At 37.3% G+C, this 13,206-nt stretch overlaps 1 protein-coding gene across 3 annotated transcripts in view; it reads left to right on the top strand.

Moving 5' to 3' along the window:
- Positions 1-13,206, top strand: part of IMPG1 (interphotoreceptor matrix proteoglycan 1) — a 133,994-nt gene that overhangs the window by 53,932 nt on the left and 66,856 nt on the right. For all 3 annotated transcript variants that reach the window (XM_086707276.1, XM_086707275.1, XM_086707273.1), the window contains 4 exons: positions 3,751-3,771; positions 5,437-5,684; positions 7,074-7,150; positions 8,020-8,098. In XM_086707276.1, the coding sequence (XP_086563402.1) occupies positions 3,751-3,771; positions 5,437-5,684; positions 7,074-7,150; positions 8,020-8,098 (425 nt within the window). The remainder of the gene's footprint in view (positions 1-3,750; positions 3,772-5,436; positions 5,685-7,073; positions 7,151-8,019; positions 8,099-13,206) is intronic.

The following is a 13,206-nucleotide window of genomic DNA, read 5'->3' as shown; positions in this document are numbered from 1 at the left end:
ATTTTCTTTTGTTTTTTTTATTTTTAAAACAAAATTTTTAATGTTTATTTATTTTTGAGTGGGGAGGGGGAGAGAGAGGGAAACACAGAATCTGAAGCAGTTTCCAGGCCCTGAGCTGTCAGCACAGAGCCTGATGCAGGGCTCGAGCCCACAAACCAGGAGATCATGACCTGATCCAAAGTCAGACATTCAATTGGCTGAGCCACCCAGGTGCCCCACTAAATTACAATTTTATTTTTAAAATTTTTTTTTTATTTTTTTCTAAATTACAATTTTAAATAAAGTAAATGAAATTGAAAAATAGTGCCATGCAGGGTTCAGTTATGTTCCCACAGCTTTCCCACAAGCACGCCTATATCCATTAGCATCTCAACACTCTAATCGAGGTGGGTTCATGATTTTTGACAAGAAGTTTAGCATCCTTTTTCCTTTCTTTAAATGTCTATTTATTTTTGAGAGAGAGAGAGAGAGAGCATGCAAGCAGGGAGGGGCAGAGAGAGAGAGGGACAGAGAGAATCCCAAGGAGGCTCCGTACTGCCAGCACAGAGTCCCACATCATGCTCTATTCCATGAACCGCAAGATCATGACCTGAGCCAAAAATCAAGAGTCAGAAGCTTAATCCACTGAGCTACTCAGGTGACCCGCATCTTCTGTCTAAGTTCTCATTCAAAACATCTACTGATGGGGCCATAATAGGACATATTTTTTAATGGCCGCAGGGTATATGTGAGCCCTGGCATGACAGAATGAGATTCCCCACACCAAGGGGAATTTGTAAAGTGGGTAGAGAAGGCTTCCTCAAAGTACTTCCTGGCGCCTTCACTATCTGTTGTGTTAAAGCTGTAAGTTGCCCAGAGCAAGTCTACAGACCCACAAAGAATAGCTTCCAGGCGAGCTCTACAGGTGTATTTCTCTCAAAGATATCAGGCCCCTCTGATTTGTGTGACTCCAGAGAAAGAAAATATTGAAAAGTGAAAGTTATAAAAGATGAAACCCTTAATATGTACCAAAGCAGACTCATTTTTCCTTATTTCAAGATGCTGCTCCACAATATTCCATGTGAAATCAGATGGATTAGAGGGAAATAAAAGGTGATAGTGGAATATTCTGCATAGATGGCAAAGTCTTCTGGACAAACCACTGCAGCTAAAAAGCAGATGTTGCATTTAAAGCTGAGGGAAATGATAGGAACAGTCCTTTCAAGTGGACATTATGCCCTCCTTTCAAATAAATGAAAACCTAATAATGAAAAAAAATCTATTTTAGAAGAAAATGAAAGTATTAAGGATGATGAAATTTTGCAAGATAAAGATTTTAAAGATATATCTACTGAAGCTGCATCTTTCCCATGTGTTTATCTCTGTAAGAATTTATCCTTATTTCTGCCAAAGATGTTTAGAAAATAAATTTGATCATATATTCCCAATGCTCTCCATTATGGAATGAATAGTCTCCCAGAAAACAGTTGGACCCTGAATAGTATAAAAGATATGCTTATAAGTATGGCAAGCTTTTAATCATAACTAACAATGCTCAGAATATTGTAAAGTAAACTTAGAATGAAGGAAATTGCTTCCTCATGGATCCAGATCCCCTAAAACACTATGAGTCTCCTGGTACTGTCTTTATTTAGTTCGTTTGTACAAAACCTGATCTATAATTTCATAAGTACATTTTTTATCAGTGACCTCATTTAATTCTCCCAGACACAACTGGGAAGTTATGAGGATGTCTATGATTAACACAATTCTAAGGATGCACAGAAAAAGATCAACTTTAAATATTGCTTTATCTTGGGGCACCTGGGTGGCTCAGTCGGTTGAGCGACCGACTTCGGTTCAGGTCATGATCTCACGGTTGGTGGTTTCCAGCCCCGCGTCAGGCACTGTGCTGACAACTTAGAGCCTGAAGCCTACTTGGGATTCTGTGTCTCTCTTTCTCTCTGCCCCTACCCTGCTCGTGCTGTGTCTCTCTCTCTGTCTTTCAAAAATAATAAATAAAAATGTTAAAAAATTTTAAATATTGCTTTGTCTTTTAAAGCAATATGGAAAACTATTAACAACCATTTAATCTAGTCAGAGGGTAGAATCTTTCAAAGGCTAGTTCACAGTTGTCCACAGCAACTTTATTTGTATTAGCAACAGTAGGAAATAACCCAAATATCCATGAACAGAGCAATAGATACACAAATTGTGGAATATTATTACCACAGACTACTACTCAAAAGAGGAAGCAACTATTAGAATATACAACAATATGGTTTCATCTCAGAATAAGTATGTTGAGTGAAAGAATACAGAGAAAAATAAATATATTATGATTCCATTTCTGTGTGACTCTAGAACATGCAAATTAATCTATAATGACAAAACAGATCAGTAGTTGCTTGGGGAGGGTGAGGCAGAAAAGATGGAGGGAAGGATTTCAGAGGGGCATGAGTAAACCTTTGGGAGGAATTAATTTGATTGTAGTAATGGTTTCACAGGTGTATAATATCAAACTTACCAAATTGTACACCATCAACATGTGCACTTTGTTTTGTGACAATTACATTTCAATGCAATTTTTTTTTTAAAAAAAATGAGCAGAACTAGGTGCTTGGCCCAGGGAGCCCTACTTCTCCAAACTACAAGCCACTGCTGAAAGGAAGCAAGAGGCAGGCCCCACAGAGCAGCCCTAGTTAGAGAGTCATGGATCCTCCTCTGCTTGCACAGAAGGGAAATCATAGCAAAGTCTCTTTCAGTCATTTTACCAAGGGACAAAAGTTCAATGAATTCATACCCCAGGCAGAAAGAGCAGTAACACAAATCCCTTCATATGTAGAGCATGTCTTTGTCAACAAATTTCACCTGAAAGGTAAAATGAGAAAACTGAATATAGCTTCTAAACTAAATTCATATATACGTCCAGAGGAGTCCTAAATATATTTGTCAGTTTGATGACCAAGTTTGATGAGTAGGCAGTGGTATGGCCAGTGCGCCCAGACTTGAAATCAAGCAGGATAGGGTTTGAATCTCAGCTCTGCCACCTTCCAACTTTCCCTTTCTGTGTGTGTTCCTTGTTCTGTAAAATGGGCATTGTGTTGTTGAAAAAGATTAAATGAGGATGCATATAAACTGGCTGGTACAGACCACCCACTCAGTAAACAGGTGTTTATTTTTCTTGCAACCTGTTCCATGATGAATTATACCTCTCCCTCAAGGCTTACTGATTAAAACAATTTGAAAAACAATCAGTCAACAAAACACCAGTTCCAGTGTCCAGTCTCAGATAAATTACCTTCAGGATTAAATAAATCATTTAATGTTATTCACAGGGTGAGAAATCCATTTATAAAATACTTTCCAAAAAAACTTCCTGGCACCAGCACTACCCAAAATGTAAGACGCATTGGATATATTTGCAGCCTCTTTGGGAAGAATATGAAGAAATCAAAGAGTTTACAAAGAAGACCAAAAGTACATACAGCCTATGAACTAAGGCTGAAATCCTAATCAGAAACATCATATAATGGTGTTTACTTCCTGAGATTTATGTGGCTCTCACAATTCCATCCAAATTCTGATGGCAGTTTAATGTGTTTCCTTCAACACATTCCTGGGCAAACATGGAACACAATAGAAATAAATCTCTCTCCTTCTCTCTCTCTCCCCTCCCCCGATATATGAAATGATTCATTGAATATCTTAATAAATTTCATAAAAATTCTTTCTTCCTTGCATGTTCCCATTGCTCCTGGTGAAATGAAGACCAAAGAAAGGAAAAGATGGGTAATTTGGACTTTTCTAATATTTTGAAATATAGTGCCTTTTCTCCCACAGATTTACATACTGATCTTTTATAAGTAATTTTTACATACAAAGTCTGGGATAAGCCCATGGCTTTTTATTGGTGTCTTATTTAAATGAGACTAATTGCTGTAAACAATAATAGAAAAAAAGTTCTACAGAGGTATATCTAATGAAATATGTATAGATTCAGAATTTTGTGATGCTTGAGTTATGTGTCTGCTTTTAGACATGTTTATTGTTTCTTAATTTCTTCTCTACTTTAAACAGATTCATTTCTGTATTTAATTTTATCTCCATGTGCTGTATTGTTTTTCTTGAAGACAGACACTTATTTGTATGAGCTTGAGATCCCACAAAATCTGGATCTATTGCTGGATTTATGTCTTTGCTGATGTTAAAATTTAACCATGTTAAAAAAAATAATTAATTAATTAATTAAGCAATTATTTCATACTAAAAAAACTCTTAAGTCAAAATTACTGTATGAGATAAGTACGTGAACAATGACTTGATCAGTGAAAGTGTATCCTGTAAAATTCAAAATCTAATTAGAAAAACATAAAAATGCCTTTCTCTGAGGCAAGCGTGTTTTAACAGTTTCTTAAATGTCATTTGTGATGGGAAATTGTCTGTCTGAATGCACACTTGTATAAGCAGCCAACCTAAGTCTGGAATAAAGGAGAGAAACTAATTTGCTCCTTGGTTCCAAGGTCAGTTTGAACTGGGACAGAGCCCACAATACCGTGGAGAGCTCAGTAATAAGAATCCAGCTTTGGCTCCTATAAGTGACTAGTGAAATAATGAACTGTAGATTCTGACGGATTGTGTGGCCCAAAGAATTGCCAAGAGTAAACATTATCAGTTCCTGTGGCCTTTGAAACACTCTTGCATCCCTTTGTGTGGATTTATGGCATAAATTGAAAGGTAAAACCTGATCATGGAGGACAAAGCTACAGAGAATCCCATTTCATTTCTATATGCAAAAAGGCATTAAATCAATAAATATGATAATAAATATAGTTAATCGTATAGTACTTCCCTTTCTCTTTTTTCACACCTTTCTTCCAAGATGTTATCTTAAAAGCAGCTTGAGGAAAAAAATTATGTTATTTTAGAATTTTGTTTTTTAATGAAAAAATACTTCTTGAAAGAAGCAGAAGAGAAATAACCTGAAAATTGAAGCTTTGACTTGGTACAATGTGTACATACTATTGTCCCATTTCTATGTCCTGTATTGCTATTTCATAGACCTTCCTGAAGAAGGTTATAGAAAAAAGGACAATTCATCCTTCCTGCTGATTGGCACTGCATGACTTTACTTGTAACACCACCAAAACTACTGGTCAGTAATAACAACTCTTGACAATTAACACTTTTTCAGAAGGAATAAAAATCCATGATCACTTGATGCAGTTAGTAGCCCCTCTTCAGCCTGGCGTTCTAAGGACTAAAATATAGGTCAATTCTTCTTCCACATTTCAAATTTCTAATAAACATTTAAACTAGCTTTGAAGTGAGATATTCTTTAAAAGCCCATCAGCAAAGATGATGAAGCTGTCTTGAATCTTTATAGAAACACAGTGACTGTCTTTATGAGGCATGTAACAACAGGTTTGGGTGGAATGTGTCCTCTGCTGTCTACAGTTCAAGCTCCACAGAGATGCGACTTTTGGCCATCTTTAAGAGAGACATTGCAGATGCAAAAAGCCCTGCGAGTAACCTCCTGTCTTTTGATTCCAACAAAATTGAGAGAGAAGGAGTCCCTCATGGAATGATGGAGGAAGACAAGCAACCAGAAATCTATCTCACAGCTTCAGACCTCAAAAAGCTAATCAGCAGAGCACTAGAAGAAGACAAATCCTTGGATGTGGAAACAATTCAGTTCATTGATGGTCAGTTGGTGATTTCATAGTTCTGGATTTATCCTCATTTTGACAGAGACACTAGGAGGTGTAGAATATCTCAGGGTCACTGTCATTTTAACTTGGGCCTTATAGAGTCAATCATTTGTGTTACAGGCACATCACATATGGTATCACTTCTCTTTCCTCACTCCAACCTGTGTCTCATTGGATGAGCCTTTAGTGCTACTTCACATCAAGAATAGGTCCAGGAGAAGCCCAGAGTTTCAGTTCAGTAGTTCAACTACAGTCATCCAATGGAGTCCAGATGGAAAGAAGCACCCACGGACAGTTCTGTTCCATTGGCACAACCCAGATTCCCTCACCCAGTAAATTGGTTGAGTCCCAGAAGGAAATGGATGGCACATTATTAGAATAGAATAGGATGACATGAGGAGAGTTTGATAAAGGGACTATTTATAAAGTCTTTCCTAATACACAAAGGAATAGGACAGTTCTCTGGAGCCAAAAGTAGCAAGGCCCCATTACTACCTCTAGGCATTAAGGGTTTGCCTCATAGTCTAAGCCATCCCAAAGCCAGAGAGCAAAAAACCATTGATATAGTCCATATAAGTCAACATCCTAGGGCAGAGAGTAGCAGGGAGAGAAGAGAAGAGTGGATCTAAGAAAGTCAACAAGATCATCAGGCACACTCAGGATTCTCAGAGGGTAGCTGAAGGAACCCAGGAGCCTAGAACTCATCCCTAAGCCCAGCACTCTTGGCATAATAGATGGACCCTAGAAATGCCATTTTAGTATGACATGGCATGAAACTGGCATTCTCTGCCAGTTCTATTTCTCTGGTTTAGGCAGTCAAACTCAACACTGGAAAACATCAAAAGGTCTCTTGGCACAACATGCAGGGCAAGGGAATCTCCTAGGCAAGAAAAGGTGAGCTTCAGACTCATCTCAGAGACCATTTGGTGCTCTGGTTTATCTCTGTTCAAACTTCTGAGATGTTCTGAGAATCGGGCTTCAAGGTAGAAGTAGAATCTGCAAATGGCCCTTGGTTCCAGCATTTATTCTACCTATTTCTTTCTTTGTTAGCTTAGTTGTTTCTTCATCCCCACTGGCCTAGCCAATCAACCTGCCTGCTTAATCCAAATCTATACAGTAAAGCTAAACATCCTAAAAGCCTACTTTAATAACTGTTCTTATCACATATACATGTAAGATGTACCCCCACGTTTGTCTTTCAATTTATTACTCATATCAGTGACTATTAGTGTATGTGATGCTGATTTCTAAATGATTTGCTACACCACTCCTTAAAAACTGATTATTGCCACATTTTCAACCCTGACTGTTTTAGTGCCCCAACCACAAAAGAAAAAAAGAAAAAGAAAGAAATACTCAAACCTTGTGATTTTTCACCTGCAGAATTGTTGGGGTCATTGCCAGGCTCCGATCCCGACTTCCAGTCAGTGCTGCCCACACTCCTTGCCGATATCACAAAGGTAAGTGAGCTTATTGTTCTTTCATTCTTCAAATAGGAACGAAGCTTTCCATAAGAAAAAAAAATCCACTTAAGGACTGAACAGAACAAAATCTTCTTTGCAATGCTAATTATATTTTTTTTCTGTTTTTTACAGGCAGTACTTGGTTGCCATTTATATTTTCTGTGTTAATAGGATACAACTTACTTTTCAAATACCCTAAAATTCAAAATTCTCTTCACCATAGTTAGATCTTTGTTTCAATTAGTGTCAGGACTTGCTGTTTTGATAAAACAAACACATGTTCATGAACTGAAAAGAATACTTAAAGCAGAATATATAATTTAATTTTGACTTTGAGAAATAAATACAAGCATAGGTTTACCTTATAAGTTTGTTCTTAAATCTTAAGGTCTTACCTTTATTTATCTGTGAGGATTTTATAAGTATAATGTCTTCAAAAGTAAAAATAATAAATTCTGCAATAATTTTTATATTTCATTTAAAGCTATATCCATTTAACTTATGCCAAAAACTGGGATATTGATAAGTGAAAGTGCTAACTAGGCTCTATTCCCTCTTTAAATGAAGGAATTCATAAATTCAAACATGATTGGCAATTCATCATATTTCAGTTTTTAGTTAACCCTACCTAGGCAGATTCAGAAGTCAAGAAGGCAGTTGATCATATTTTACCACTGTATCAATGCATGTTTTCCTTTCAGGACAAATTTCTGTATTACATCCTATATCAAAATCCGTCGTAGATTCCAATCAACTATAACATGATTTGCTTATATTTAAATGAAGGAAAAAAATAGAGTGTAACCCTTCCCACATACAGGGAAATGTCACTTCTTAACATCTGTCTTTCTAAATTCATTCTTTAGGATGCTACTTTGAGTCCAGAACTTCCTCTTGATCAATCCAGGCTTGAGACAGTGGACAAAACAGGACACAGTACTCCTGGTGAGTTTTTTTTTTTTTTTTTTACCACAAAGTCTATGTTAGCTGACGACCTCCTCTTTGAGGAAACCATCTATGACACTCCCTCCAAGACCAGTGACAAAGTCATCCTTGACCCAGGACAAGGTTTCCTCACACCAGCATTTCCAGCAGAAAAGCAGTCCATTTAACCTCTTCTGCCAGTGTCCTTCCCTTAGCTCTAGGCCCTGGGCCCGCACAGAGCACTGACACCCCTTCCCTGATGGATCTGGTGAAAGAAACTGAAATCAAAGCCGTACCAAATGCTACCCACACAGAATAGCCATCTCTATGAGGCTTCAAAACTAAAAGTCCATCAGGACAAGGTGGATCCTAAGACGAAAGTCCACAACAAGGGACTATGGCAACAGAGGATTGGGCTTTTACAATCGATATATGTCCTCTGTTCACCACTTACAGCCTGACCATTCATACCATCTGTTCTTCTGTGTGGTTTCTTTCATGCCAGTTAGCTCATGTGTAATTGATAAGTAAGAATGTCAGTAAACATTGAAATCCTCTTGGTTCACTTTTGAACTTCTAAAAATGTTTATTTTTGAGACAATAGAATTAAGCTTTATCACAGTTGAAGAGAAATTTTTAGCAATTTATGAAGACCTTAAGAAAAAAAATGAAAATTCTGTAACAGAGTCTTATTTAGGGCAAGAAGGAGTTGATTTAGTGCCTTTAAGAACTCCTATGCTTTCCGCTTTATACAGCTGTATGTTGAAACTGTAGGTAAAAACGTCTTTAAGGAAACATGAACCCCAGGTTATAAGGCTGATGAGGAGGCACTATGGTTCTAAGTGCAAATGACAGTAAAGATTTGTTATGGTTTATATTTTTAAATTTTTTCTATTCTTTAAAACATTTTTTTATTCAACTATAATTAACACACAGTGTTATGTTAGTTTCAGGTGTACAGTATAATGATTCCACAATTCTATACATTTCTCAGTGCTCAATAATATATGCGTACTCTTAATCTGAGTTATCTATTTCACCGACCCCTCAGGCACTACCATCTGGCAACCTACAATTTTTTCTCTGTGCTTAAGAGTGTGGTTTTTTTGTTAGTCTCCTTTTTCCTTTGTTCATTTGTTGTTTCTTATATTCCACATACAAACTAAATCATATGGTATTTGTCTTACTCTTATTTATTTAACTTAGCATTATACCCTCTAGATCCATCTATGTTATTGCAAATGGCAAGATTTCATTCTTTTTTATGACTAAGTAATATTCCATTATATATATATATGTATATACATATATATATATAATGTGTGTGTGTGTGTGTGTGTGTGTGTGTGTGTGTGTGTGTATCACATCTTCTTTATACATTCATCTATCCAGGGACACTTGGGTTGTTTCCATATCTTGGCTATTATAAATAATGCTGCAATAAACATGGGGGCACATATATCTTTTCAAATTAGTGTTTTCATTTTCTTTGGGTAAATACCCAATAGTGTAATTACTGGATCATATGGTAATTTTATCTTTAATTTTTTGAAGAAACTTTATACTGTTTTCCACATGGCTGAATAAGTTTGCATTCCCACCAAAAGAGCATGAGGGTTCCTTTTTCTCCACCTCCTTGCCAACACTTGTTAATGCTCGTGTTTTTTATTTTAGCCATCCTGAATGGTAGTCAAGTGATACCTCATGGTGCTTTTAATTTGCATTTCCCTGATGAGTAGTGATATTGAGCAACTTTTCATGTGTCTATTAGCCATATGTATGTTTCTTTGCAAAAATGTCTATTCAAGTCTTCTGCCCATTTTTTAATTGGATTATTTGGGTTTTTTTGTGTTGAGTTGTATAAGTCTTATATACGTTAGATATTAACCCCCTATCAGATATATTATTTGCAAATATCTTCTCCATTTGGAAGGCTGCCTTTTTGTTTGGTTGATGGTTTCCTTCATTGTGCAAAAGCTTTTTATTTTGGTATAGTCCCAATAGTTTCATTTTGCTTTTATTTCCCTTGCCAGAGGAAAGTTATCTGGAAAAATGTGTCTATAGCAGATGTCAAATTACTGTGCTATGGCTGATGTTTTTTAAATACGATTGTTACTGTTTTAGTTAGGACTCTCTTTTCAAAATTCTACAGGTTTTGAGTGATCAACCTCAATCCTATTTTCCTCATAAACTCTATGTCAATTAGTATGCAATTTTGTGAAATACAAGGGTTTTCACAAATACATATATGGCATGGAAGAAGAACCACCCATACAGATTATATTTGGCTTACGTGATTACCAGTGAATAAATGTTAACTGCATGATCCAATTATTTATTGCTGCATTATAAACCATCCCCAAAGTTTGTGGCTTAAAACAGCAATAATTTATTTTGCCCATAAATCTGAAATGTGGGCAGGGATCAGTGAGAACAGCTTTTCCATGCTCCATGTTGTGTCAACTAGCGTATCTCAAGCTAATGGGTATTGAACATCTTTGTCCAAGTTTGTTCACTCACATAGCTGGCAAATCAGTAGTCAACCACGGCTGTTGGCTGGTTGGTGGGGGGTGGAGTGGGGCTCATTTCTTTTCTATGTAGGACTCTTCAACAGGGCTGCTTGGACATCCTTAAAGCTTGGCAGCATGGGTTCAAAGAGTTAATATGGCAAGAGGCAGAAGGTAGAAGCCTTCACTCTCTTCACTACTCAGAATCAGTGTCACTGCCTCCCATTGTAATGGCTAGACAGACATAGAGCTTATCTCAATTCAGGGGGAGGGAACATAGACCTTATCTCTTGATGGGAGAAATTTCAAAAACCTTAAGGCCATTTATAATCAACTACAATCCACATCAACCACTATTATGACTTTCAAATTATTTAACAGTTGATTGTATAAGACAAAACAAACGTTTTTGTTTGTGATAGTAAATGCTCACTGGATTCCTTTCTTTCATTATGATATCATAAAACCTTATTAAAGATCAGCATTTCAGGTAGATTAATAAAAATGACACTATATGATGAGTAGTTATTGTACTTTCAAAATTGCTTTACTGTTTTCATTATATTTATATATTCCTTCCACTCACGATTATCCTTTAGAACACTAAAGCAGGAAGGAATCTTAGACATAATCTAGTTCAGCCACTGTGCTTCATGGGTAAGAAAATCAAAACTAGAAATGTGAGGTGCTTTGCTCAAGGTCATGCTGTAGCTGGTTGCAAAGCCAAGACTATTTGTCAGGTTTCCTCCACCTACTAAATTATGTTTAGCTTAAGTAACCCTCATTAAAAAAAAATATTCCCTCAAATTTGCTTTGCCTTCCGACCACAGCTTCTTTTCTGTCTCTGTCACTATGCTGCCAGTTGTTTTTTAGTTTCACCAGTTTCACCTCTAACCGCACACTACAAGGACACAACTTCCACAAAAATCACTGGTGGCTTCCTAATTAATCAATTTAGCAGCCTCATTTCCATCTTTATTTTACATGATATTTCTGGCAAGGGCTTCTGTTGACCACTCCCTTCTTGAAACTCCTTCTTCATTTAGCTTCCACAAAATGATTTCTTGGTTCTTCTCATATTTCCTGATTCCTCCTCCTCAACTTCCTGCACTGGGGCTTAGTATTAGACTTTTTTACACGTGGGGGAAGGGCAGAGAGAGATTGGGAGAGAGAGAATCCCAAGCAGACTCTGTGCTGTCAGCACAGAGCCAGACACGAGGCTCGATCTCATGAACCCCCGAGATCATGACCTGAGCCAAAATCAAGAACCAGATGCTTAACCAACTGAGCCACCCAGAGGAAAAAAAAAAAAAAAAAGTCAAAAAACTCTTTTGGAGTAGTAAAACAATTTTGGAACTAGATAGAGGTGGTGTTTTGTACAGCATTGTGAATTTATGAATTCATGATTACTGAATTGTTCACTTTAAAATTTTGTTATTTTCTTTCTTTCTTTTTCTTAACATTTGTTTTTTTTAATCTTTCTTTTTGAGAGAGAGAGAGAGAGAGAGAGAGAGAGACAGAGTGTGAGTGGGGGAGGGGCACAGAGAGAGGGAGACACAGAATCCGAAGTAGGCTCCAGGCTCTGAGCTGTCAGCACAGAGCCCAACACAGAGCTCAGACTCACAAACCATGAGATCATGACCTGAGCTGAAGTCGGATGCCCAACTGACTGTGCCACCCAGGCACCCCTAACATGCATTTTTGAGAGACAGAGACACAGAGTATGAGTGGGGGAGGGGCAGAGAGAAGGAGACAGAATCAGAAGCAGGATCCAGGCTCTGAGCTGTCAGCACAGAGCCCAAAGCAGGACTTTGAAGTCACAGATGGTGAGATCATGACCTGAGCTGAAGTTGGACCCTGAACCGACTGAGCCACCTAGGTGCCCCCAAAATTTTATGTTTTTTTAAAACCTCAATAATTAAAAAAAAAAAAAAAAACCAGATGATTCTGTAGGGAGAATTGTATACAAAATAAACAGTATAAAGTTCTTTAAGTTTGCTTTGGGTAGCTCATGAATTTGCCTCTGAGTTTCTTAGCACTTCCTTCACTGGAGATGCATAATGAATTCCAAAGCCCAGTTCATTATAGCAGTTCTATGAGGGGCGAGGTGCTGATTGTCTGCCTTAATTCAAGGAATGATTTTAGAGTATCTAGAAGAACGAATGTGCTGCATAACTTTTAGTCAATGTTCCATAAATAAAAATTATATTTCATAACTCAGCTTTTGATTAGTATTGACCAAGAAGCACTGTATTTGCTGACATGGGCTTAAAGTGCAAATATTCTTGTTGCCAATTAAAGGCAGACCCAATGCTTTCATAATCAGCTCAGCTGGGAAGAGAAATGCCATGTCTTAGTGAAAAATGAAGATTCTAACTAAGAAGTATCCTGATAAAAAGGCATTTCACTTACATGGAAATGGGGAGGGGGGGGATGATCACTCTAGACAAGACCAAAGCTTCCCTCCCTCATAAGACAGTTCTGAGTCTCTCCCATGCATAGTAAAATGACAACTAGGACTCCAAAGTTCTGCACCATGGTATTACTGAGATAATTTTAGCCTGGAAAATTTTTAAGGTTAGTGTCACCAAACGCCCACCAAGCCATTAAAATCTCAATAAA

Source organism: Puma concolor, chromosome B2, assembly GCF_028749965.1.
Source record: "Puma concolor isolate L17-30 chromosome B2, mPumCon1.1.hap2, whole genome shotgun sequence".
NCBI lineage: Eukaryota > Metazoa > Chordata > Mammalia > Carnivora > Felidae > Puma > Puma concolor.
This window is presented reverse-complemented; position numbering and strand designations above follow the sequence as displayed.